The sequence below is a fragment of the Chelonia mydas genome, chromosome 1 (genome assembly GCF_015237465.2).
Source record: "Chelonia mydas isolate rCheMyd1 chromosome 1, rCheMyd1.pri.v2, whole genome shotgun sequence".
Taxonomy (NCBI): Eukaryota; Metazoa; Chordata; order Testudines; family Cheloniidae; genus Chelonia; species Chelonia mydas.
The window spans coordinates 320,204,848-320,230,839 of record NC_057849.1 but is presented as its reverse complement, the minus strand read 5'-3'; the positions used below and the strand labels follow the sequence as shown (position 1 = coordinate 320,230,839).

At 41.3% G+C, this 25,992-nt stretch overlaps 1 protein-coding gene across 2 annotated transcripts in view; it reads right to left on the bottom strand.

The window, feature by feature from the left end:
- The window catches only part of COG5 (component of oligomeric golgi complex 5), a 309,622-nt gene that overhangs the window by 84,886 nt on the left and 198,744 nt on the right, over positions 1–25,992 (bottom strand). For both annotated transcript variants that reach the window (XM_037889131.2, XM_043551539.1), the window contains exons 8-10: positions 6,733–6,898; positions 5,716–5,828; positions 5,541–5,618 (exon numbers count right to left, since the gene is read on the bottom strand). In XM_037889131.2, the coding sequence (XP_037745059.1) occupies positions 5,541–5,618; positions 5,716–5,828; positions 6,733–6,898 (357 nt within the window). The remainder of the gene's footprint in view (positions 1–5,540; positions 5,619–5,715; positions 5,829–6,732; positions 6,899–25,992) is intronic.

The following is a 25,992-nucleotide window of genomic DNA, read 5'->3' as shown; positions in this document are numbered from 1 at the left end:
CTTTTGCTTTTGGGATTAGGAAATAAAGAGAGTAGAATCCTTTCCCCTTCATTTCCCAAGGGACCTCCTCCACTGCCCCTGGCTTCAGAAGGCTGTCAACCTCCTGAACGAGAAGTTGCTTGTGAGAAGGGTCCCTGAAGAGGGACAGGGAAGGGGGGCGGAAGGGAGGAACGACCGAGAATTGCAGAGTGTAGCCCAGAAATAATGCTGATAATGCGTAGGCCAGTTACAGGCAGATGAGGGCTTAAAACCTGGGGACTGGGGCATGTCCCATTCCGGGGTAAATCCCCTGCTAGGACTCTAACCTTACTAACTACTAACACTTAACACCTACTTACTCACTAACTACTGTAAACAAGTATATACAAAGAACAATAGTGAAGAGTTGAGAGAAAAAATGCTATCCACTTGCAAAGCAAGGGGAAGTGGGAACCCAAGCATCACAGGCGGTAAGAAGGAACTGAGAGGGCATAGGGCCAGGGACATCTAATATACCGATGCATGAGAGTGGCACTCCAGAGGGCGCCACTGTTGACCCTATGGCTACTGCTAAGGCAAAAATTTCCAACAACTGTTCACCTGGGCATGCACACACCTAGAAAGGAATCATCCTGAGCAAGCACTCAAAGAAGAACCACATCTCAGGGTGAGGGGTAGTTCTATCTGCAAGTATACCCAGTCCTTAGCTTCTCTAGTGAGACTGGCAATAACAATAATTAATGCAAACAATGATGGTGGTTTTATTAAGTGTATTCTTCTTCATTAGGAACCAGACTGAAACTACCAACTCATTTCACGTTAGCTTCCACTCATCATCAAACCTAGCAAGCCACAGGTGAAGAGTACCACGTGCCACTATCAGTCTCCTGAGTCAGCCAAGCCTAACTCACCCCCTCACTCCATCCCCCAAGAAAAAACAAACAAAAAACCCATCTATTCTTAATGATGCATTTTTAGACATTGTCCCAAGTAAAAATAAAAATTAAATTTAAGGAAAAGAAGGAAAAAATTACATTCAACACAATGTAGTTAGAATTTATTTCATATAAGCCCCTGAATCTGCAATATAAATTTGTATTAAATTTACCTTCAGTGCGTCTTCATGCAGATACAAGAGTTTACTCAATTCCAGGATTAGGGCTTAGAATGCAAACACATTGTACCTTAAGGCAGGGACTGTAGCTCCAATCCTGCAAACATTTATGTACATGCTTACATTTGAGCACATGAGTATCCTCAGTTAAGTCAATGGGAGTCCCCGTGTTTAAAATTGAGTGAGTATTAAGTGTTTGTAAGATCAGGACTGGTGTCTTTACTCTTGTCTTGTACTGGGCCAGACACCATATCTGTATTTAACCAATTAGTAATAAATAATAATAATATTTAAGTAGTTTCTGTGCCCACTTGTGCTTTTATAAATTTTTTGGAAAAAAAAATCATACCTATAGTAATTAAGGAAAAACTAAATAAAATTATATTTTCTCCAAATTCACAGAAGGCAGTAATTCTACTGGCTTTTCAGTTTTTCCACTTGGGACCATTTGCAATTCTGTCAATAAATGAATGTGAAAACATTCATATCTGAAATGAAACAAGCTACGTTTTTTTGACAGTTTTGAAAAAAAAATGTTTTTCAACAGTATTTTTGTGAAATGCAGATTTATTGTTGGTTTTTTAAAATGCATTTTTAACACACACACACACACACACACACACACACACACCCCACGCGCACACACACACAGTCCTAGGCACTTTTGTGTAATTGAAATTTCACAATTCCAAAATTGACAATTTAATAAAATATACTACTTATACCACTCCAAAAATACCCACCTGGAGGTATGAGAAAAAAAGCCCTCCATAACATGCCAAAGAACATGTGGCACTTTTAATCAGTTTATCTTGAAGTGGTTAATGAAGGTGATCAGTATCATTATCCCCATTTTACAGATGGGGAAACTACGTCACAAAGAGGGGAAGTGATCTGCCAGAGGTCACTCAGCATGCCAGTGAGAGCTGGGAACAGAACCCAATAGAATCCTGAATCCCAGTCCAGTGCTCTAATAAATTAAATTAAAAATAAAAAGAAATAATAATAGTAATAGTAATAATAATAATAATAAACCCCTTCAGCCCTCAGCCCACCCTCTTCCTGAAAAGTCTGGGGGAATGATGGCCTTTGCAGTCTAATTGGATTTTTAACAAATCTGGGCACTAGCAGACCAAAGGGAGGAAAGAAGAGCTGCTCATGGAGTGTCCTGTCATTGGCTCCCTCCTGTCTGAATGGAGGGAGTCCCATCTCACGTGTCTCCACCGATCACAATTGCCAAAAACACAAAATGTTTTGTCATGCTGTTAAAACTGCTTTTCACTTTGTAATGCCACTAACTGAAACGTGTGTAGGAGTGGAGGATCTACCGTATGTGAAGATCAGAGTTCAGTTTCAATTCTGTATCACAAGGGGCTCAACCAGAATCTTACCTATATGATTAGGTAATGGGCTCTCATAAAAAGATAGGCTAGATACTGAAATTAATGCTAGCTTAGCTATTGGCCTTCATTGCAGCAGGATTAGTCACTAACTATTGAAAGGGAAAAGAAATAGGGTAGAACAGTTGAAGGCACCTACCAGTTCTTTAAAGGTGAATCAAATCTATTTTTTAAATAAATACAAAATCACTGTAAAGAACCAGAATCATTAAGAGAACAAGAACAACAAGTTAAATTATTTCAAAATGTATTTGTAATTTTAATGTTTCAACTCATCAGTTTTAAAATAAAAATTACAAATACATTTCAAAACAATAACATGTAAAATAAGTTTTTCAATCTGTTACCTGAAAAGCCTGAGATTAACCCATCAAGATTCTGAATTTCTCTTGATACAGTTCATCAACTCACATCTAAATCACTGAAAGAATATCCTGGCAGGTAAACAAACTCAGTTCACCTTTAGTTTCAATATTATTATTTGTCATTTTTAAGTCTACATATGTAGATGGAAGAGGGTAATGAACCAAAAAGCAACCAGTTTCCTTATTATTAAAGGGCATGTGTTTATCAAGGCTGGGGTCACTTCTCTCATGTTTCTTCGGCTGGCGCCTATACTGCCATGGTTAGAACAAGAAAACAGGTGGACAGGCAAAGTGGTAGTGCAGCTGCCGCAGAAGATGACTGCAATAATGATGTTGGCATCACTAATTCTAATTAGTACACAGAATGCAGAGTGGAGGATCATCTTCATATCATCTGGAGTGGGCATGCTGCCTTAGAAAATGGGCATAATGCTATTACATTTAGCTTGTTTAATTGTTTAGCTCTGTTTACTAATGAAACTGAACACAAAGAACATTCAACCTTCTCTTCCCTCTCTACAACCTTTTTCTGAGGACTTGAAGATGGTAATGCCAGCTGTGAATTTGTGGTGGCTTGGATTAGTATGAGATATACAGTTTTCATGACTCAGTGCTGCGATTATTTCTTACTGGCAACACACATCATAGTTCTTGCTCCCCCAGACAGCTGTCTGTACAGCTCAAACTGAGTGGATTTATATGGCTTCCCAAATTTTAGCTGTGACTAGTACTTGACTGCTTTTAGCTAAACACCATCAACACTGATTTGTGTGGCTTTGTTGCCTACACTCACCACATGATGCTGCACAGTACTTCTTCCCGTAGACCTCACACTGGGTGTTACCAAGATAATGGCCAAGAAAAGCACTGTACTGTACAGTATCAACCTGAGAAAGGAAGAAGTAAAGCAGCACTATACTATGCAGGGAGAATTCTTGCAAGATGAAGAGTTGTAAGACGACCTGATACTGTATTAGCTAGAAGAAAAGGAGGACTTGTGGCACCTTAGAGACTAACAAATTTATTTGAGCATAAACTTTCGTGAGCTACAGCTCACTTCATCAGATGCATTAGCTAGCTCATTCCCAGAATAAGAACTGTCCAGCTTTGTTTTATACTCCTCTATACTGATCTCATAATTTACAGAAGAGGTCACTAATTGAGAAGGAGATAATCATGGAGAAACAAATATATATTATTTATAAAATTCATTCTGGCACCACGGGCTCAGTCCCAAATTATGAAATTAATGGGAAGGGAGGGTGTTCAGTACCTCAGAACAGAGGCTCAGCACTTTATGGATTAGAACACAGTATTTCATTCAGCCTTTCCCTAATTTAACCCTACAAAATTCCTTCCATTCACTTGGGTATTCTTTAGTTAAACACTGTGATAAAGACTTCCCAGCCTCTCTCTCTCTCCCTGCCCTGCCCCCTTCCCTAAACCTCCTCTGACAATTGGGAAAGCCCCCTCCCTATCCAACAGCCACTCCTCAAAAGTAATGAGGGATACTGGGGAGAGGGATGGATCCAGGAGAGGGAGCTGCTGCGTATGGAAGATGGAAAGCTCATTTACATGAGTTCTCCTCATATTCAAACTGCTCCACGACTTCCCAGTGTGCAGGATTGCTCCCGTTGTTTGAAGGGTCATTTTCCTCTTTTAAGAGGTTGGCCTATTGCTTAGACAGTTTGTGAAGCCCAAGGGGCTTTGGATAATTTTTGCAAGAGCAAGCTTTTGGTATGCAGAGACATTTACCGAAAGCTTATCCACGTCTTAGGATTTAAAAAAAAGAAAAAGAGAGAACTCTAGTCATTTCCTCTCAAGGAGAGATTTCAGAGTGTCTGGCCATGGGGCAATGCTATACTCCATGTATTTCAGCGTGGGCTTAAGTAATAGACAAGTAAGTTCACCGTGTTCAATCTTTAGTATTTGATTTTACTGTTGGGAAAAATTTACATATGAATAGTTTCCAAGACCATTTCAAAAATTAAATCTGTGTGAATTAATAATCCAACTATATGCATAGAAAAGGAGATGTCTGAATAAAAACAGACCGTAAAACTTCTTTTGTTTTCGTTGTTTCCCATTTACTAAGTCAGACAAATGGCTTCAATATTGCTGTTCCTAGCCCTGAAGGAGACCATTAATCAAATTATTCCAAATAAGAATAGAAAACAATACAAATGAATGGACAAGAATAGGTATTCATATCTGGGCCTTCAAAGGCAAAAAAAAAACCAGCCATGATTATTTTTTCGGAGAAGAAATTGCCAAAAAGTAGAGAAACAGATGGCTGAGAACACTAGATACCACATGAAGACATATTTTCCTACAAAAACTAATGCACAACATTAATTACCCAAACGACACCGTATATTATGGGATGACAATAACGATTACTAATAAAAACTGACAATGGTGTCTTATTGGTTCTTTTAAAGAAAACAAACGCAATTATTACAAGAAGATGTGTATGCCCTACAAATATACCCCACAGATCATAAACAGTCCACAAATACACTTTGCTATGCTACTCTGACTTTCAGCACTGTCTCATTACTGAAATTACGAAATTATTACAGAACTCTAAAACTGTAACTGAAAGGCTCCTCTCATCACATTTTCCTTAACAGAACCACTCGCTATCTTTGTAAGAACTTATTCAGCTAAATAAAACTTTACCTTAACTATTTCCTCAATGAAACAGACATGTGAAACAGGGTCTCTCTTCTTTGTCAGTACTTTTTGCAAGTGCTGCACCTGTAAGAGAATTTGTTTCAAGGATAATTTAGGTTTTCTAATGTTGTATATGCAAAAATTGCACTAATGTAGAAGAGGAAATATAGGGACTGAATACCTGTGCACAGGCTGCACAGATCTGATCCATGAGTTTCTCCATGTTTGTCCAGAGGGCTGCTCGGAAGGCTGCAGTGTTTCCTGGCGTTGGCATAACAGCTCGGCCAGGGCCACCTAAACATATTTTGAAGGCAACATATCAACCCATTTCAGGATTTAAAAATCAAGACCAACATTGTCAGGTGTGAGTGTGTAAATGAGGTTAAAACACAAAAATCCATCAACAGGTACTTAAAGAAGTGGCCTGATTTTCAGAAGTGTTGAGCCACAGACAGCTTGAAACACCAGCTGTGAGAGTATTAACACTGAAGTCTAGTGAGGATACTTTAAATGTCAGCATTATTAACTACTTCACTGCTTCTCATCTCAGCAGAAACACAAAGCCAATGTACTTCTCCACTGTTGTAAGATGTGCTGGCAGGGTGACGAGGGACAACTGGCTGCTGTCAAGGATATAGGCACTCACCTGAACACTTTGGCCTAAGTGTATTAGAATTACAAAAATAAAACACTCTTTTTAACTGAAGGAAATACCCTTAAGCAGCCTTCATCTTCCTTGAGAAGCCATATGCCATTATTATGGTTCCAACACACATGTCTAATCCCAAACTGTGTTGTAGAGGCTTCAAATTAAAATCTGATATCTACATCAGTTTTGCATTTGTGTTCTTCAATTCTCCATGGTACCACAGCTTAAAAATAAGGGGAACTAAGTTTAATGATGCAGTGATCCTCCAAGTTGGAAACACTACTTTGAGATATTCCCATTTGACAAAAAAGTGTTCGAATACATTGGTCAGATTTGTTCCACTGCTTACAAGTAATATACCAATCTCTCTGCGGTCCTCTCACAAACGCTCGTAAGGTAGAATCAGATTCCCAAAAAACCTTAACGGTTTTCATGATGAATTCCTACGAACGCTTAGCAATTTTCTCCCACATGACTGAGCACAATGCAATTCTGCCAAATGACCAGAGACGGTTACGCTGTAAATTAAACAACATGCCCATACTGTACCTCTTGTAACTGTCTGGGGCGGCTGTGTCAAAACTTTGATATCCAAAGCACTGTTGATATTCTCGTCTAGAGATGCACAGTATCCATCCACTACATTAGAAATGGTATCCTTCAAAGTCCCAAGGTTGTGGAAAACCTGAAGTGCTGTTCCCACTTGAGTAGGATTCTGGGGAGATAAGGGGAAAGTGTTAATCTCTAACTGTATAATGGTTTTGTTTACCCATGATGAGATGTCATTTCAATATTTAAGTTAACGTGCTATAGTTTGCTGGCTCATTTCATTTCTCATCCGATGATTGGTCTCCTTACAGGGGAACAGGAAAGAGGAGGAAAAGGGGGAAGGGTTGATTTACTTTGATGTTACTATCTCACTACTCAACAATGAGTTATACATAGGGCAGCTTCAGAGGGAGAAGAGGAGAAAAGAAAGGAGATGAAAACAGTGATGATTATGGCAGGCTACCAGTTACAGATCCAATAGTTCTTGCATAGCAAAATTATTGTGCAATATTGAGTATCGCTATGTCTCGGCTATCTCCAGTTATGAGAGTTTGTAATACTGTACTTTTCTTGTACAGTACCTGCTACACTTCTGTCTTTTAACTGTCAAACTTTGATTAAACATTATCAGGGATTGAAAAATCTACTCCTTCACTCACCCAGGGCAAGTAGGGAGCTTTCGTAGGTGAATGCCATCAATGTATGCAAAAATCTAAGTTTCTTTTTTAAAAATGAACTATCTAGCTCTTATGATTTTGACAATAAGTTTACAAATATGAGCAGAGTGTGAACTAATACCATGCTATCTTCCTGTGTCTGCAGACAGACCGCTCCAGTGCCTCTGTTGATGTTCAGAGCTTTCCCTAAATACAACAGCATGAAAACCAACAATAGTCTTTTCAGTATCACTGCTGTGCTTCAGAACTCTTTGGTTAGGAATAAAACGGATAAAAACCCCATTGAGCTGCAGCAAAGGCAGGTACTGGAGCTATTCAGCTCAGGTTGGAGAACAAAAAAGTGGAGTCTTTGGGAAGGGTAAGAGTACTGGAGGCACCCTGCCGACACCCACACAGAATGCTGCTTCTTCCTTCCTCCATTCATAGGAGATTGGTGGGTGGGGATGCATATTTCAGATACCCACTAATGGGAGGCGGATCCAAAAATAGTTCCCTTCCATTCTATTTATTCCCAGTGCCCAGGACTGAACTGAGGACATCCGAGGATCTAGGCACATCCCCACATGGCCCCATGCGACTTGGCCCTACCCCTGTCCCTTCTTGGAATGGCAGTGGTAAGGCCACATAAGAGAAGTCATCTAGGAGACCACCACCACTCCTCTTTGGGCAGGCTGGATCTCCCCTTTCCAAGATCACTGTCATCTTCTGTCCCAGAGGAGGAGGGAGACTCAGCCAGCACCCAACTGAACAAAGGATGATGGGGTGGTAGCAGTGAGGAACTCCCTGCACAGTCACATCCAGAGGAATGAATTTCAAAATTCAGACTCCAATTAAATGAATGATGCAGTTCATCCCTCTCAGAGCTATTATTTCAGGTGCCTGCTGACTCAGGCAGACATCAGTAAAGAAAATAACCTTGAAAATGTGGCTGACTGTTTCTTCACAACCAGGAGGGCTGGAACCACAATTTTGAAAAACAAAAGCTGAGATTTTAATGTTGTCAAATTACTCATGGAGTTGAGGCCCCAGGCAATGGAGGAGAGGAGAGAAGCACTGACCATGAACAGGGGATCCCCATATCTTTACAGGTCTGTAGCTAGTAGGATTACTCCTCCGACAATTAGACATGTGGTAAAATTTCCAAGCATTATGTGTAGGTGGGTTTGAGGGGGTGGGTGAGTGAGCAGGAGAAAATGAAAGATTCGTTGAAAAATAAGAAAAATGAAGCATGGCAAATACATATAGACAGATATTGGAGACAGGGAGAACAAAGAGAGAAAATATAACGGAGGAGGGTATCAAATACAATAAATGGAAAGGGAAAGAGTGTGAATGAGAATGAAATAGACACTGAAGGTTACTAAGGAAAAGTCACTGATCTGTAATAGGACTAAATGGACTAAAGCTAGAAAGGAAAAGGGAATGATAGTAAGTAAGACTGAATAGTATTTGGTGAATAGGTTATTTAATGAATTTTACTAGTGATTGTTGAATAATTTATTCAACAATTTTTGTGGCATTAAACTTGTTCTATAGCTAGTTTAAATACTATTCATTTAATATATTATTCAAGGAATAAGATAATTATCTCTATTTGGGAAGGCTCTGGCAGGAAACTGCAAAGATTTGTAATACTTTTTAGCTGCTGAGTATGGTATATATTAGTTATTGGGAGGCAGGGGACAGAACTACTGAGGTACTCTGTTTTTTTAAATACATCAAAGACCACGTAGAGCAAAGAGCTTCTTTATATGGAATGAATGTATAAATGTGTTTAACCAGCCATTTGCACTATGTTACATTTAAAAACAGTATAAAATAGAAACTTGATTGACAATGTTACAGTTAAGTAAAGAGTCCAACAAACAGTATACAGCTGTTTTATTCCTTTAAGATGCAGGAGGTGTGGCCTTGGGGAGTCGTGGCCACATAGGTATTTCATGCAGGTATTTTATCTTGGGTAGCAGGAATCAGGTAAAATATTCAAGCCCTGAAAATAATATACTAAAATCTTTTTTTTTTCACATTCATTTGCTTCACACAGCACTGTTTTCTCCCCTCATAAAGTATTCCACATTTTATTTTCCTCACTAGGGTTCAGAACACACAGCTGGTGCATCATTAATCCTAAGAGAATTTTACTTTTTATGCATAGCTAGTTTCTAGGTTTAAGCATGAGAAGTACAAAAACTAGAGTCTCTCTTGGGAACAATCGTATTGTGGGGAGAGAGAGAGAAATGTTGGAGGGCAAGGAAAATAAACAACAATTGTGCTAGCAGACTGGCATATACATCTCAGAATTAGAGTGTTTAGCATAGATACATTATTCAATGGAAGCTGGAAAACAGTCTTGCAGACTTCTCACTGCCAACAAGTTTTGCTTTGGGGAAAAACAGGAGGCCAAAATTCTTCCATCTGAGAAACCATTCGGCATAGCTTCCAAATGTTTGTGGATCTCTTTGAGCAAAAAGAGCAGCCCTACTTTTGCCAATGTCTTTACTAGCACAAAGGTATATTCCCGAAGTACAAACTTAGCTGATCTACACTAAACAGATGGGTTTCAGAGTAGCAGCCGTGTTAGTCTGTATTCGCAAAAAGAAAAGGAGTACTTGTGGCACCTTAGAGACTAACAAATTTATTTGAGCATAAGCTTTCGTGAGCTACAGCTCACTTCATCGGTACTCCTTTTCTTTTTACTAAACAGATGGTCATGCACAACCACATAGCTGGAGTTACAGGGTGGTTATATTCTTTCAAAGTGCCTTGTTCTGACCTCCAAACACAGAATGGACTCTTTGTATTATCTGAATGTATGTGAATGGTCAGATAATTCTATTTGTCTGCTATTAATCTATGTTTCTGCTGAGACATTAGTGTCTTAACAGATAACAATAGACTATTCTGCAAGAGATTATCCTAAAAATATTTACAAAAATGTTATAACTTTAAAATAAATCATGGCTGCTGTAACCAAGAAGTTAGGTAACATATGCAAGTAGTACAGGCTACAGCATTTCGTAGTACATCAGTAGCAAGGTAAAGCCTAATGTGCATGCCACAGCAGTAAAGCAGGTGTTTACAAGTCTCATTTCATTGACCTACATAAACACAAAGCTCTAACCCCTCCAACATTTACAGAGCTGCAAAACTCCCACTTGAAATGGTCTTAAATGATGTTAGACGGCAGAAATTAAAGTCCCGAGTTGATCTAAGAACACCCCTTTCTATTCAAACTACTCCCCCCTTTTTGGTGCTTCAGCATATCAAATATGGTAGACATGCTGATCTAAAGTTAAGCTGAGTTATGAATATAGAAGAATCCCAGAAGTCATCAGTTAAACCTGTGAGCCAACTCCACAACTTAAAGAATGGTTCTATAGTGACAGACACAGATTTTAAAAAGTGACTGGGGATTTTGGGTGCCCAACTTGAGAAACCTTGAAGTAGCCTGATTTTCAGAGGATGGGTACTCAGAAGTTTCTGAAAACAAGGCCCCTGCAAGGTGTTTCAAGTTGGGCACCCAAAAATTGAGGCATCCAAAATCATTGGGTGGCTATGTATAAATAGCACCTACCTATCAAGCAAATCTGCTCCCTGTGTGTACCAGTCACAGTTGTTCACTAAAATTAATTTTTACTGTTTTTCACTCCTGTTGGTACAGCAGAGCCAACACAGTTAAGAGAGAAGTAGATGTAGATGACACAGAATCGCCAGGAGAAAATAAACATGAAACCCCATGATGATGTGTTTATGGTCATTTTTCAGAGTAGAACCACATTTTGTCACTCCTTTCCCTGTAGAGATACGTCTGTGCAGGTCTCATGGTGAAATTTTGTTTGTAGTGTCAATTGCAAGATCCCTAAACAAAATGCTAGAGTTTACAATAGAAATTTCCATATTTGTTACCTCTCTCACACCTTAGTGTGGAATACAGTTTATTTTCTTTTGTTTACTGCCAACACAGCAGCTGACTAAATTATGACTGACAAACTGTAATGTTTATTAAAAACTCACCTAAACAGTCATCTCTCTGGCTTACTAACTGAAGTCTGATGGATTTTGCCATAGTTAAGAAACATAGTTTAAGTTTACACAGTCACCTTTGACCAGGGGTTCATGAATTTTTTCACACAGTGTGGACTACATCTTAACAGAGATTGTGTCATGGGCCTCCACCTCTCCTCTAAGTCAAGATGGTATTGGCCACCTTTACTATACATTCATGATCAAATAACGTACATCTGCCAACTACAGCAATTGCTTACATGAGAAAGCAATAGTGAATTCTTAACTGTCTTTTAAACCACATTCAGCAAACGGAAAGAGCAGGGCCAGCAACCTGTGACCAGGCAGCTCTCTGAGGAAGTGCTCCATGGATCACACTCTGGGAGCTTCTCACCCAAGGGAAGGAAGTCTTAGTTCGACTAATGTACACACATCAGAAGGTTTTCTGCTTTACTTAGGAAAGTTGCACAAGTGACTTTGACTGAAGTCTTTATTATTCTGAAGAAGACAGATGACCCTGTTCAGAGATGACTGTGGCAGGAATGCAGAGAAAGAGGGCTTTCATTGTAATCGGTTGTAAAACAGCTGACATATTGTATATAAAATTTTATGCTTTCAATCTCTTACCAGCTAAGTGGCAAAATATTCACCCCATCTCCAAAAGGAAAAAAGATAATACAATACACATAAACAGAACTGGAAAACCTAACTGGCTTATTAATTAAGTTCAACTAAAACAAGATCCATAAATAATAACAAATCATTATTCCACAATGCATCTATAACTAAATACTCGCCAATGTTGTCAACAAGAATAGCTACACATAAGCAATTCACACAAAGCACAATTCCACAGCATTTAAGACAATCGATATTAGAAACTAGTAACTGAGCCCTGGAATAGAAGACAAACAACTGGGAGAGCTAAATTAATTTAGAAAGCTAAGATGTTTTCATGTGATTGAAATTAATTACATTTTAGATACAACCTTTCAGAATACTGTAAATGCTTTTGAAGGACAGTTTCCAGAATGACACCTTACAGTACTTTGAACATATACTTTAATATCAAATAACGCCATTTGATCTAAAACTTGCAATGATGAGAAGTATTTCAATTGCTTTTTGCATCTGGTTCACAAAGGCAATTTTGCTTCCAGGAAATACTATATGTAATTTCCATCACAACATGGCTTTACACAGTCATCTTAACAATTAATACGAGCCTACTTTATACTTTGTATTACGATTCTAAATATGAGAACCGCTTAGAAAGGTATTTTTAATATATTTTTACTAATAATGGGGCAGCCCAGTCTTCGTTCTGCAGCTGAAAATCTCCACTCAGCCTTCTAGTTACAATATTTAGCAATTCTCAACCTCCTCCTCAGCTTCTGCCACCATCCAGGGCACTACCTCCTCAGACAACACTGCTGCCTCAGAATAATTCTATTATGACAGGAGTATTTTTGTGTCCTTTCCATCGAAGTCCAAGAATACTGCTCCTATAAATACATGATCTCTACCAGTCTAGTGACTGGGGGTCCAGAGGCAGTTCTAAAAGCTATTCCAGTTAGCAATATCACATTATTTTGGTTTCAAAACTAGTATATAACTATAATAGCATCCAAACGCATGCCTAACGTTACTGTCCTTAGTGAGGATTAACAGCAGAACATAATTCTAATGTTAAGTTTCAAGGGGACAGGGTGTAACTAACTAAATTTTCTTTAAAGGAGACCCTGCTTTTTTTGTTAAAGCCTCACAGCTATAACAAAAGACAAAGAATACTAACAAAAAGTCTGTGGGGGAGGGGGGGATTCTAAAAATGCTTGTAGTACTCGTAAGAGGTGAAAAGCAAAATCCAATCTATGCCCAGTAGGGACAATGCCTTGTGGATCTAAATTACCTATTCAGTAATTCAGATACTATGGAGATAAGTGCTACAGAGAACTGTAAGAGAGACAAAAAGGTAGTGGAGCCTTCACTACCCACCGTTTACTCCTCATTTTCATAGCCCTCACTATGGCAAGTGCTTTTTGCAGTTAAAGATGACTGCAGTAGTCTCCTTTTGGAGCCCGCCAATCCACTTCCTTTAATCAGCCTGCAGGGGAGTATGCATACTTCAGTTAGCCAACCAGAAACTGGATTTCCTAGCCCTTGTCAGCGTGAAGAGCAAGAGATCAAAAACTGTGAGAGAAATATACTTATAAAGTAACTCAAATACCTTCCAGAGTGGTGAAACATTCAAAATCGACCTTTTGGTCTGTAGATTAAAAGTAGCATTGCTAACTATTAAGATACACAGTAGGGGAGCATTATCCTGACAGAAAGCAAAGAGTCTTCTCTTTAATGTGTGTCATATTCAGACATCAAATACTTCTTTTGAATGACTGGCAAGATTAGTGGTTTTCTATGAACTTTCATTTCCTTCAGCAGTTTTTAATCTATATTTTTTCTATTCATGATGGGATAGCTGAAACGACATAGCCATTAAAAATAATGTGACAACATTAAAGAAAAAAGTCAGCACAAAAAACAAACAAAACAAACAAACAAAAACCACAGAGGCAAGGAGCGCCTGCTGGAGCTGGAATACAGGAGTTCAGGTAAGTGGGTTTGTAACTTTCATCTTGTATATGGCATGGTTCTTAAAGTTACTTTTTATTTATTTTAAACTAATTTAGAAAATCATGCTATATAGCGAGGGAAGATACAATTTTCCTCTGCTCTTTCAAACCAGCTCTATGGGTTTCTTAAACAGCTGATGCATTCCGGGCCACCACAGCAAAGCTAGGACTAGGAATTTGTAACTTTATGGAATATTTAAATAATGGTAGCAAGGCATGTGACCAGAGGATTAAGGTTTCCTGGAGCACTGGGCCAGAGCAAGTGGAGGGCCCCTCCCCTCCCCTTCCGCCTGCAGCCCCACCCCCATTCCACCCCTTCTGCCGCAGCCCCACTCCTTTCTGCCCCTTCCCCGGGACCCACCCCCATTCCACCCAGGGTGGCCCCCATTCCGCCCCCCCCACTGCAGCCCCACAACCCCTTTTTCTCCTTCCCCCCGAACCCTCTCCCTTGCAGTCTCAAGACCAGAGAAGCTCTGTCCCCATGCCACTGCCTCAGGGCCACAGCGGAAAGAGAGCTCCTCCAGTCCCAGAGATGCTACGGGGGTCTGGGTGCTGGGGCTTCCCCTGCCACCTCCTGCGCTTCTGGGGAGAAACAGAATCAGGGTGCTGGGGCTTCTCCTGACCTGCCCACCCGGAGTCTCTGCCGGAGAGCAGTTTGAGCACAGGGGCTTGCCCTGCCACACTGCAGCTTCTGCTAGGGACAGGTAGGGGGCACTGGAGGGGGCTTGCCCTGCTATGCCGCGGCTTCTGCCAGGGACAGGGTTGGGGGCCACTGGCAGGGGCTTTCCCCATCCTGAGATTTCTGCCGGGGATGGGGTCTGGGGCCGCTGGGGATGGAGGGCATCCCCTGTCCTGCAGCTGCTGCCGGGGTCAAGGTTGGGGGCTGATGGGGGGGCTTCTGCAAAGTACTGCTGCCACGGAGCGTGGTTGGGGGTGGGTGGGCTTCCCCCGTCCCTCCCACCCACCTGGTGACTAGGGCTCGGAGCTTCCACTGGCGGTGGCAGACTTTTTCCAGGGGCGCACCAGTTGGCCGGGGCCCCTGGGCACAGGCCCCGTGGGACCAGTGGCTCATCACCACTGCATGTGATTAGTCTTTAATTATTTAAATGCTGGACATCTAAGCATGATTAGTAAGGATATACAGTATACATTGGTGAAATATTTCAACACACAAATCCTAAAGCAATAGGCACCTTGTATCTAGAGCTGTGAGAATAACTGATTTTTTGGTTCACTAACTGATCCCCCCCCAAACAAATTAAATTAATTTCAGGTCAACCTGAAATGAAATTTTTTCAGAATGTTTTGTTCAACCCAAAACTAAATGTTTCATTAAGTTTGAGCTTTTAAAAAAAAGTATAAAACCGAAGTGAATTTCTAAGTGAAGTAATTTTGAATAAAAAAAATCTAAACATTTAATTTCAAAAACATCAAAATGAAATGTTTTCATTTTTTCAGACGTTTCATGGTTTTTTCAACCTAAACAATTCAACAAATTCAATAAAAATTCACAAAATGTTTTCATCAACCCGAATCTGCATTTTTCAGCAAAAAAAAGTTTCATCTTAAAAATTTTGCCCAACTCTGCTTGCAGATGCCTTGTGACAGAGATTTAAGTAAATGATATTTAAAGGTGACTTGCAAATAAAGATAAATTTGATAAAAGTGGAGCTATTAATTGGAAAGTGGGGTTTCTTTCTGTTACCAGTATTAAAAATCTTGGGAGGGACAGTCTCAGCAGGATGAAAGAGGTAGTAACAACATGCATGCATTCACGCACAAAGAGATGGATTACAGCAGCGTTTCTCAACCGCAAGCGGCTACCAGGGGCTTTTCATGCAGCCACAGCTTCCTGGCCAGTGACAGGGGGCGGGGCGGGAAGCAGTGGACCCTCCCCTAGGGTCAGCAGCAAGGATTGGGACCTGCCCCCCTCTGGAGCCACAAATGCCGGAGGAGTAGGCTTTAGCCCTGGGGTGGGAGGGAGCAGATCCAGCTGTGCAACTGTGGGCTCCGTTCCCTGGTCATGGGGCTTCGGGCTCCAATCCCAGCCATGAGGCAACAGGTGCCAACCCGGGCTCACCCCACCATCGGTCCTGGCCACCATCGCATGGCTGCAGGGCTCCGGTCCATCAGCTCACCACCACACTGCCCCTGACCCCTGCTGCCTTGCTACCCACCTACCTATCCAGGGCTTAATTTGTCCTCCAGCTTGCCAGGGCTGAGTAAGTCTGTTGTGAAAAGTGATATTTGTATGTTAATATCACTTTTCACTGTCTCCCAGCTAGCTAGCAGTCTGCTGCTGTGAAAAGTGATAAACATTCAAATATCACTTTAACAGAAACAGACTTATTAGCTAGCAAATCTTAAAAAAACAACAACAACAAAACAAAACAACCAAGAACATGCAAAGTACCTTATCTGTTTCTATTATGCTTAGGTCCATTAAAGGATAGAGACAACTGTACATTATTTTTATTATTGAGTCTGCAAAAAAATCCATACATAAATAAATTAAAATGATTTGGACATGTAGATGTGCATATTTATTGTTTTTCCTAAAGTTAATTAAGTATTTTAGGAAAAATTGACAGAGCAGCCACCAGAAAGAGTTGGTGGCCGCACTCTGAGGCCACCAAAAAATTTGTTGAGAGAACCCCTGCACTACAATATGTCTGCAGATGTGAGACACCTACAGACCAGCTTTAGGAGCAGAGTTTGAACTTTGAAGACAGTAAAAAATAGCAAATAAATTATTACAGCAAATTGGCCTCAGATCAAGACATGTTTATGTAGATAACAGACCTTACAAATACTAGTCAATTTCCATGAGGGTGCACTGACAAAAATGCATAATTTATTAGCTGACAGGAAAGAAACTTACTTCTGAGGTTTATAATCAGATCAGTTTTCACGAAAGGTGGCTGTAAAAATGATGATGCTAGAACCATTCCCTTTGGAAATAAAGCTAGTACTTTATATGAAGCAAAAGGTTTCATTTTCTGAAAACACAAGTATCATGCACGCCTCCCAATCCTCTGCACAGTAATGAACCAAGTGAGCTACAAACTTTATATTATATACACACACACACAAATATATGCAAATTAGACAACTATAAATGAATATGATCAGGCGAGTTAAAAATCCTAATCAAGGACTAAAGACAGATAATAAGGAACGTAAGAAATACTAACGCCTTTGGGATAGAAGTTGGGATGTTCTCAATGCACACTGCATTACTCAATAAAAGATTGTGTTATAACTGATGATGCAAAAGGGTTAAAGACTACACAAAGAAGGAGCATTTTTTCTAAGTCAAATTCGAATATACAGAGGTAACAGATGAAGAATTCAAGTGTTTAGAGAACCAAACCTGTTATTAAAAAGTTAAAATCTCTTTAGAGTGTTTGGGCACAAGATGTAAAGAGAAAGTTAATGCAAGCATACAGAAAGAATCATAGGACTGGAAGAGATCTCGAGAGGTCATATAGTCCAGTCCCCTGCACTCAAGGCAGGACTAAATATTATCTAGACCTCCTTGACAGATGTTTGCTCTTAAAAATCTCCAATGATGGAGATTCCATAACCTCCATAGGCAATTTATTCCAGAGTTTAACTTCCCTGACAGTAAGTTTTTCCCAATGTCCAACCTAAACCGCCCTTGCTGCAATTTAAGCTCATTGCTTCTTATCCAGTCCTCAGAGATGAAGGAGAATAATTTTTCTCCCTCCTCCTTGGAGCAACCTTTTATGTACTTGAAAACTATCATCATATCGCCTCTCAGTCTTCTCTTCTCCAGACTAAACAAACCCAATTTTTTCAATCTTCCCTCATTGGTCATGTTTTCTAGACCTTTAATCATTTTGTTGCTCTTCTTTGGACTTTCTCCAATTTGTCCATGCCTTTCCAGAAATGTGGCGCCCAGAACTGGACACAATACTCCAGTTGAGGCCATATCACCATGGAGTAGAGTAGAAGAATTACTTCTCGTGTCTTGCTTACAACACTCCTGCTATTACATCCCTGAATTATGTTTGTTTTTGCAACAGTGTTACACTCTTGACTCATATTTAGCTTGTGATGCACTATTACCCCCAGACCCTTTTACGTAGTACTCCTTCCTAGGCAGTCATTTCCCATTTTGCATGTGTGCAACTGATTGTTCCTTTCTAAGTGGAGTACTTTGCATTTGTCCTTATTGAATTTCATCCTATTTATGTCACACCATTTCTTCAGTTTGTTCAGCTCATTTTGAATTTTAATCCTATCCTCCAAAGCACTTTCAACCCTCCAAGCTTGTTATCGTCCGCAAACTTTAGAAGTGTACTCCCTATGCCATTATCAAAATCACTGATGAAGATATTGAACAGAACCAGACCCAGAACTGATCCCTCAGGGACCCCACTCGATATGCCCTTCCAGCTTGACTGTGAATCACTGATAACTACTCTCTCGGAATGGTTTTCCTACCAGTTATGCCCACGATCTTATAGTAGCTCCATCTAGGTTGTATTTGCCTAGTTTTTTTATGAGGAGGTTATGCGAGACAGTATCAAAAGCCTTACTAATGTCAAGAAATACCACATCTATTGCTTCCCCCCTATCCACAAGGCTTGTTCCTCTGTCAAAGAAAGCTATGAGTTTGGTTTGACAGGATTGGTTCTTGACAAATTCATGCTGATTGTTACTTACCACCTTATTATCTTCTAGGTGTTTGCAAATTGCTTAATTATTTGCTCCATTATCTTTCCAGGTACTGAAGTTAAACTGACTGGTCTGTAATTCCCCAGGTTGTTCTTATCCCCCTATTTTTAGATTGGCACTATATTTGCCCTTTTTCAGTCCTCTAGAATCTCTCCCATCTTCCATGACGTTTCAATCAGCTCTTTGAGAATTCTAGGATGTATTTCATCAGGCCCTGGTGACTTGAAGATATCTAACTTGTCTAAATAATTTTTAACTTGTTCTTTCTCTATTTTGGCTTCTGATTCTACCTCATTTTTACTGGCATTCGCTATGTTAGATGTCCAATCGCTACTAAGCTTTTTGGTAAAAACTGGAACAAAAATGTTATTTACCATTTCTGCCATTTCCACATTTTTTGTTATTGTCCCCCCCTCCCGCCCAATTGAGTAACAGGCCTACCGTGTCCTTGGTCTTCCTCTTGCTTCTAATATATTTGTTGAAATGGGGTTAGAAATTAAAGACGCTTTTAGCAAATCCCTCTAGACTTGAAATTGGTCAGCACAGTATCATTATACTTGGCACACACTAGTAAATTACAGAGCACTACCACTATGAATAGTGATTCTAGACAAAATCGTAAAAGCTATTTAAAGAGTTCAAACAAGTGCACGGTTAGACAAAGTCTGCCACCTCAATTAGTGACAGTCAAAATTATTTCAGGGAACAAAATTAATTATTTATTAAATTGCTGAAATTCTTAGGGTATCGGGTCAGAGTACATTGTCCGCTTATTATTTATGTGCAGATAAAACAGTTTGTTAGAATGGAAGTTGAAGCTGAAATTGCATTTCAATAAAGTTCAGCTAAGTTCCAAAGCCAAGATTACACTCTTTTCACAAAGATTTCACATCTTTATAAAAAATCCTAAGTGTCAGAAAGTCTGGAAATGAACAGCTAAGGGGCCCACTTTATGTGCCACTAAAGTATAATCCTTCATCACTCACTTTCACTCCACCCACTCAACCTTAGCTTTGCCCCCTAAAATTTGAAAAAATATATGACAAAAGGTCAAATTGACAGTTTACAAGGAGAAGATAAAAATCCCATCTCCTATTCAAGGATCCTTTTCCAATTGTCAATTTTTTATTTTGATCCTTGCATATGTTTTTCCAAATGTTGGAGGGCAAAGTTAAGTTGTCAAACTATTGTACAGAAGGGAACATCGGTTTGAGGTGTTAGCTAGACTGCACGGAAGCACACTTTCAATCTCAACGTGTTTTTAACCAGTTGTTTTGTTTCTGAATTTCCCAAGTTTTTGAATGAATATTACAAGTTTAAACATAGTTGGTGTTTAAGATCTACAGTAGGGGAATCCTTCAAGTTTTAGTGGGCCACATTTGAAATTTGCACTAACTTTTGGTATATGTAATTTCTTTTTTATTTCCAACTTTAAAAGCATTAAGAAAATAGCAATTAGCCCCATCCCCATCTCAACTTCTGGTCAGTATTTCCAATCCTCTGTCCCTTAGCATAACGGGAGCACTGCAATATAAGCTCCCTTCAAAGATTATAGTTGAGAAAATTATATAGCAACAACAAAACACTAGAAAGCAAAGAAATAAGACTTTTCAGCACAACTAAAAAGCTTGCCAGAACACTTACTCCCTCTAACAGTGTCATCAGCATAACAGATGGTGAAGAGCTAATGGAACAGAAAGGCACCAAGAACTGTTGTAAAGAATTATTACATGAAACATCAAGCAATATTCCAGAGTTTACCAAGTCTAAGGCTATAAACATGACAACCATTTAAAAAAAAAGAAAGAATCTTCTACCTTTAAAGACAGAAGCCAGTTAGTGCTCAAGAATTACAAAAGTATCTTAACAATATAACAACTGAACTCAGAGAGTATGAATGCACAAGAGAGACCAGTTTGTTAAATATTAACATGAAATAGGGAAATAATGGAATCTGACACAAATCAAACTTGCTCAAGTGCTGCTCTCACCTCCCACACAACTTTACCAATTTTTAAAGCCCGTTAGAAAAAAATTCCAATTTAGCATTTAATTTTGAGATTAGGTTTCTCTTTTAAAGAGGTAGCTCTCATTTTCTGATGGGAGACAGAAGCAGCAGTCTTAAGGTGCCACCGTTGCCCTTCTGTTGGCCCGTCCCTGCAGTTGTAGATTGAGGTCCCATTACTGAAACACAGAAGTAGGTGAACAGAGGATAGGGCTGGGAACCTGGTGCTGTCTGGCGCTGGCTCCTGCTTGCTTTCTGCCCGTGTGTCATCATTTACATGCTCACTGTAATCCCACAGTCAGTCAATTAGTGAAGGCTGGGCCATTTGAAGGCGAAAGAAGTCTTAAAATTAATGGCTAAAGAGGAATTAAAAACAAAAGGTTGGGGCTTAGCTACTTAACACTATAAAGGGACATGGTCAACTTGATTTTTTCTAATTCATAAAAATTTCCAGTTTCTGACAGGACACCCTTTAAATAGTATGTCCTGAATATTTTTTTAAGTTTCTATTAAAATGATCAGGGTTTTTCTGTTCCCTTGTAGATGTTTATAAATATCTTTTCAGCAAGGGAGAAAGTGACTAACTGGCTACACGGGTTATTGTATGCAAAGGAACTGATTTCTGGAAGGGGAGGTTACTTACCTGTAACTGAAAGGTCTTCAGGATGTGTGGTCCCTATCTGTATTCCACTGAGGGTTATGCGCATGCGCTATGTGCCCGGAGCTGCAGCTTTTCAAAGTAGTAGTGTCCGTCGGCCCACACATGTGCCCTTGCATTCCCTTGTGGTTTCACCTGAGGGTGGGGTGGACCAATCACATCTTCAGTTTCTTCTCCACCACACATCTACCACATCCGCAGCAGAGGAGAAGGAGGGTGGGACTGGAATATAGATAGGGACCACACATCTCAAAGAACCTCCAGTTACAGGTATGTAACCTCCCCTTCTTCTTCGAGTGATGGTCCCTATTGTATTCCATTGAGGGTGATTAACAAGTAGTACTTAAGTAAGAGGAGTGTGCAAGGAAAATGATGGAACCGTGGAATGGAGAACCGCTGCGCCGAACAAGGCATCTGTTGTAGAATCATGCACTGGAGCATAAGAAGAAGAAAAGGTGTGTTTACCATCATGGCTCCCAGTTCACCAACCTTCCTTGCAGAGCTGATAGCCATCAGGAAAGCAACCTTCATGGAAACAAGAGAAAGGGAACAGGATGTCATGGGTTCAAATGGAGAGTTCATTACTGATGTAAGGACTAGGGTCAGATCCCATTGAGAAGCGATAGGCTGAATGGGTGGGTATTGACATACAAGGCCCTTCCAGAATCAAGCAGTCAAAGGGTGGATAAAAAACGAATGTTCCTCCACCTGAGGATGGAAAGTGCTAATAGCTGCTGTGTGCACCCTGATGGAGTTGAGAGCAAATCCCAAGGCCTTCAGACAGAGGAAATAGTTCAAGTGCATCGGGATGTCAAGAGCCTCGGGGGCAAGACTGTTCTGTTGGACGCAGGAGGTGAAATACGCCCATTTAACTTGGTAGGGTCATCTCATGGAATCCTTCCTGTTACTCGAGGGGACATCTCATACTACCAATGAACATTCTCGTGCTAGTGGAGGTGCCCATCCAAAAACCAGGCTGTTGGGTGAAGCAGCAAACAGGCAAAGAGAAGGAGTTTGCTTGGGAACTGTCAGAGAGAAGCTACGGTGAGTGCTGCATTAAGGGGGCTGTGTTGTGAGCTGGTGGGGTGAATATCTGAGTGTCTGTCTGCTGTGACCATTTGTCTGACTGGAGCTAGCTGCAGGGGCTGTTTGACCATGTGTTTGTTTGAAAAGTGTGAATTGGAAGTGCAAGCTGGTCTCCATATTGGAAGAGAAGGTTAAAGGACTAGAGACCTAAGTATCAACCCTCTGCTGCATCACAGAAAATGAAGATTTTCTGGATAGAAGTCAGCATTTGGAACTGCAGGCACAGAATGCTGAAGAATCTGAGAGGGCAGTGCAGAACGGGGAAGAAAATTGGCAGCATGTGACCTCCAGAAAATGAAAGAGGAGAATGGTTTGGAAGAGCCACCTGAAGGAAGGGATCAGAAAGAGACCCCATCAACCAGAAGGCATGGAATGCATTGTCCTAGGATGGGGGTTCCACGACCACCACTCCCAAGAGGAGGAGACGGGTGGTGATGGTCGGGGACTCCCTCCTAAGGGGGACAGAGTCATCCATCTGCCGTTCAGACTGGGAAACTCGGAAGTGTGCTGCCTGCCTGGAGCTAGAATTCAGGATGTGACGGAGTGTCTGCCGAGACTGATCAAGCCCTCGGACCACTACCCCTTCCTACTTCTCCATGTGGGCACCAATGATACTGCCAAGAATGACCTTGAGTGGGTCACTGCAGACTACGTGGCTCTGGGAAGAAGGATAAAGGAGTTTGAGGCGCAAGTCGTGTTCTTGTCCATCCTCTCTGTTGAAGAAAAAGGCCCAGGTAGGGACCATCGAATTGTGGAGGTAAATGCATGGTTACGCAGGTGGTGTCAGAGAGAGGGCTTTGGATTTTTCGACCATGGGATGTTGTTCCAGGAAGAAGGATGGCTATGAAGAGATGGAATCCACCTAAGAAGAGAGGGAAGAGCATCTTCACAGGCAGGCTTGCTAACCTAGTGAGGAGGGCTTTAAACTAGGTTCGCCAGGGGATGGTGACCTAAGCCCGGAGGTAAGTGGAGAAGTGGGACACTTGGAGGAAACACAAGGAGGAGGGTGCAACAGGGGAGGCCTCCTGATTCATACTGAGAAAGTAGGGCAATCGGCTAGTCATCTTAGGTGCCTGTACAAGAACGCAAGAAGCCTGGGAAACAAGCAGGAAGAATTGGAAGTCCTGGCACAGTCAAGGAACTACGATGTGATTGAAATAACTGAGAGTTGGTGGGGCAACTCACATGACTGGAGCACGGTCATGGATGGGTATAAACTGTTCAGGAAGGACAGATGGGGGAGGAAAAGGTGGAGGAGCTGCACTATATATAAGGGAGCAGTATGATTGCTTAGAGCTCAGTATGAAACTGGAAAAAACCCTGTTGAGAGTCTTTGGGTTAAGTTTAGAGGTGAGAGCAACAAGGGTGATGTCATGGTGGGCATCTGCAATAGACCACTAGGCCAGGAGGATGAAGTAGACGAGGGTGTCTTCTGACAATTAACAGAAGTATCCAGATCACAGGCCCTGGTTCACATGTGGGACTTGAATCACCCTGACATCTGCTGGGAGAGCGATACAGCAGTGCACAGACAATCCAGAAAGTTTTTGGAGAATGTTGTGGACAACTTCCTGGTGCAAGTGCTGGAGGAACCAAGTAGGGACCGTGCTCCCCTTGACCTGCTGTTCACAAACAGAGAAGAATTGGTAGGGGAAGTAGAAGTGGGTGGCAACCTGGGCAGCAGTGACCATGAGATGGCCCAGTTCAGGATCCTGACAAAAGGAAGAAAGGAGAGCAGCAAAATATGGACCCTGGACTTCAGAAAAGCAGACTTTGACTCCCTCAGGGAACTGATGGGCAGGATCCCCTGGGAGGCTCATATGAGGGGGAAAGGAGTCCAGGAGAGCTGGCTGTATTTTAAAAAAGCCTTATTGAGGGCGCAGGAAAGCCATCACGATGTGCAGAAAGAATAGAATCATAGAATATCAGGGTTGAAAGGGACCTCAGGAGGTCATCTAGTCCAACCCCCAGCTCAAAGCAGGACCGATCCCCAATTAAATCATCCCAGCCAGGACTTTGTCAAGCCCAACCTTAAAAACTTCTAAGGAAGGAGATTCTACCACCTCCCTAGGTAACGCATTCCAGTGTTTCACCACCCTCCTAGTCAAAAAGTTTTTCCTAATATCCAACCTAAATCTCCCCCACTGCAACTTGAGACCATTACTCCTTGTTCTATCATCTGCTACCACTGAGAACAGTCTAGAGCCATCCTCTTTGGAACCCCCTTTCAGGTAGTTGAAAGCAGCTATCAAATCCCCCGCATTCTTCTCTTCCGTAGACTAAACATCCCCAGTTCCCTCAGCCTCTCCTCATAAGTCATGTGTTCCAGTTCCCTAATAATTTTTGTTGCCCTCTGCTGGATTCTTTGCAATTTGTCCACATCCTTCTTGTAGTGTGGGGTCCAAAACTGGACACAGTACTCCAGATGAGGCCTCACCAGTGTCCAATAGAGGGGAACGATCACGTCCCTCGATCTGCTGGCAATGCCCCTACTTATACATCCCAAAATGCCATTGGCCTTCTTGGCAACAAGGGCACACTGTTGACTCATATCCAGCTTCTCGTTCACTGTAACCCCTAGGTCCTTTTCTGCAGAACTGCTGCCGAGCCATTCGGTCCCTAGTCTGTAGCGGTGCATTGGATTCTTCCGTCCTAAGTGCAGGACTCTGCACTTGTCCTTGTTGAACCTCATCAGATTTCTTTTGGCCCAATCCTCCAATTTGTCTAGGTCCCTCTGTATCCTATCCCTACCCTCCAGCGTATCTACCTCTCCTCCCAGTTTAGTGTCATCTGCAAATTTGCTGAGGGTGCAATCCACACCATCCTGCAGATCATTTATGAATCATAGAATCATAGAATCTTAGAATCATAGAATCTCAGGGTTGGAAGGGACCTCAGGAGGTCATCTAGTCCAACCCCCTGCTCAAAGCAGGACCAATCCCCAATCAAATCATCCCAGCCAGGGCTTTGTCAAGCCTGACCTTAAAAACTTCCAAGGAAGGAGATTCTACCACCTCCCTAGGTAACGCATTCCAGTGTTTCACCACCCTCCTAGTGAAAAAGTTTTTCCTAATATCCAACCTAAACCTCCCCCACTGCAACTTGAGACCATTACTCCTTGTCCTGTCCTATTCTACCACTGAGAATAGTCTAGAACCATCCTCTCTGGAACCACCTCTCAGGTAGTTGAAAGCAGCTATCAAATCCCCCCTCATTCTTCTCTTCCGTAGACTAAACAATCCCAGTTCCCTCAGCCTCTCCTCATAAGTCATGTGTTCCAGACCCCTAATCATTTTTGTTGCCCTTCGCTGGACTCTCTCCAATTTATCCATGTCCTACTTGTAGTGTGGGGCCCAAAACTGGACACAGTACTCCAGATGAGGCCTCACCAATGTCGAATAGAGGGGAACGATCACGTCCCTTGATCTGCTCGCTATGCCCCTACTTATACATCCCAAAATGCCATTGGCCTTCTTGGCAACAAGGGCACACTGC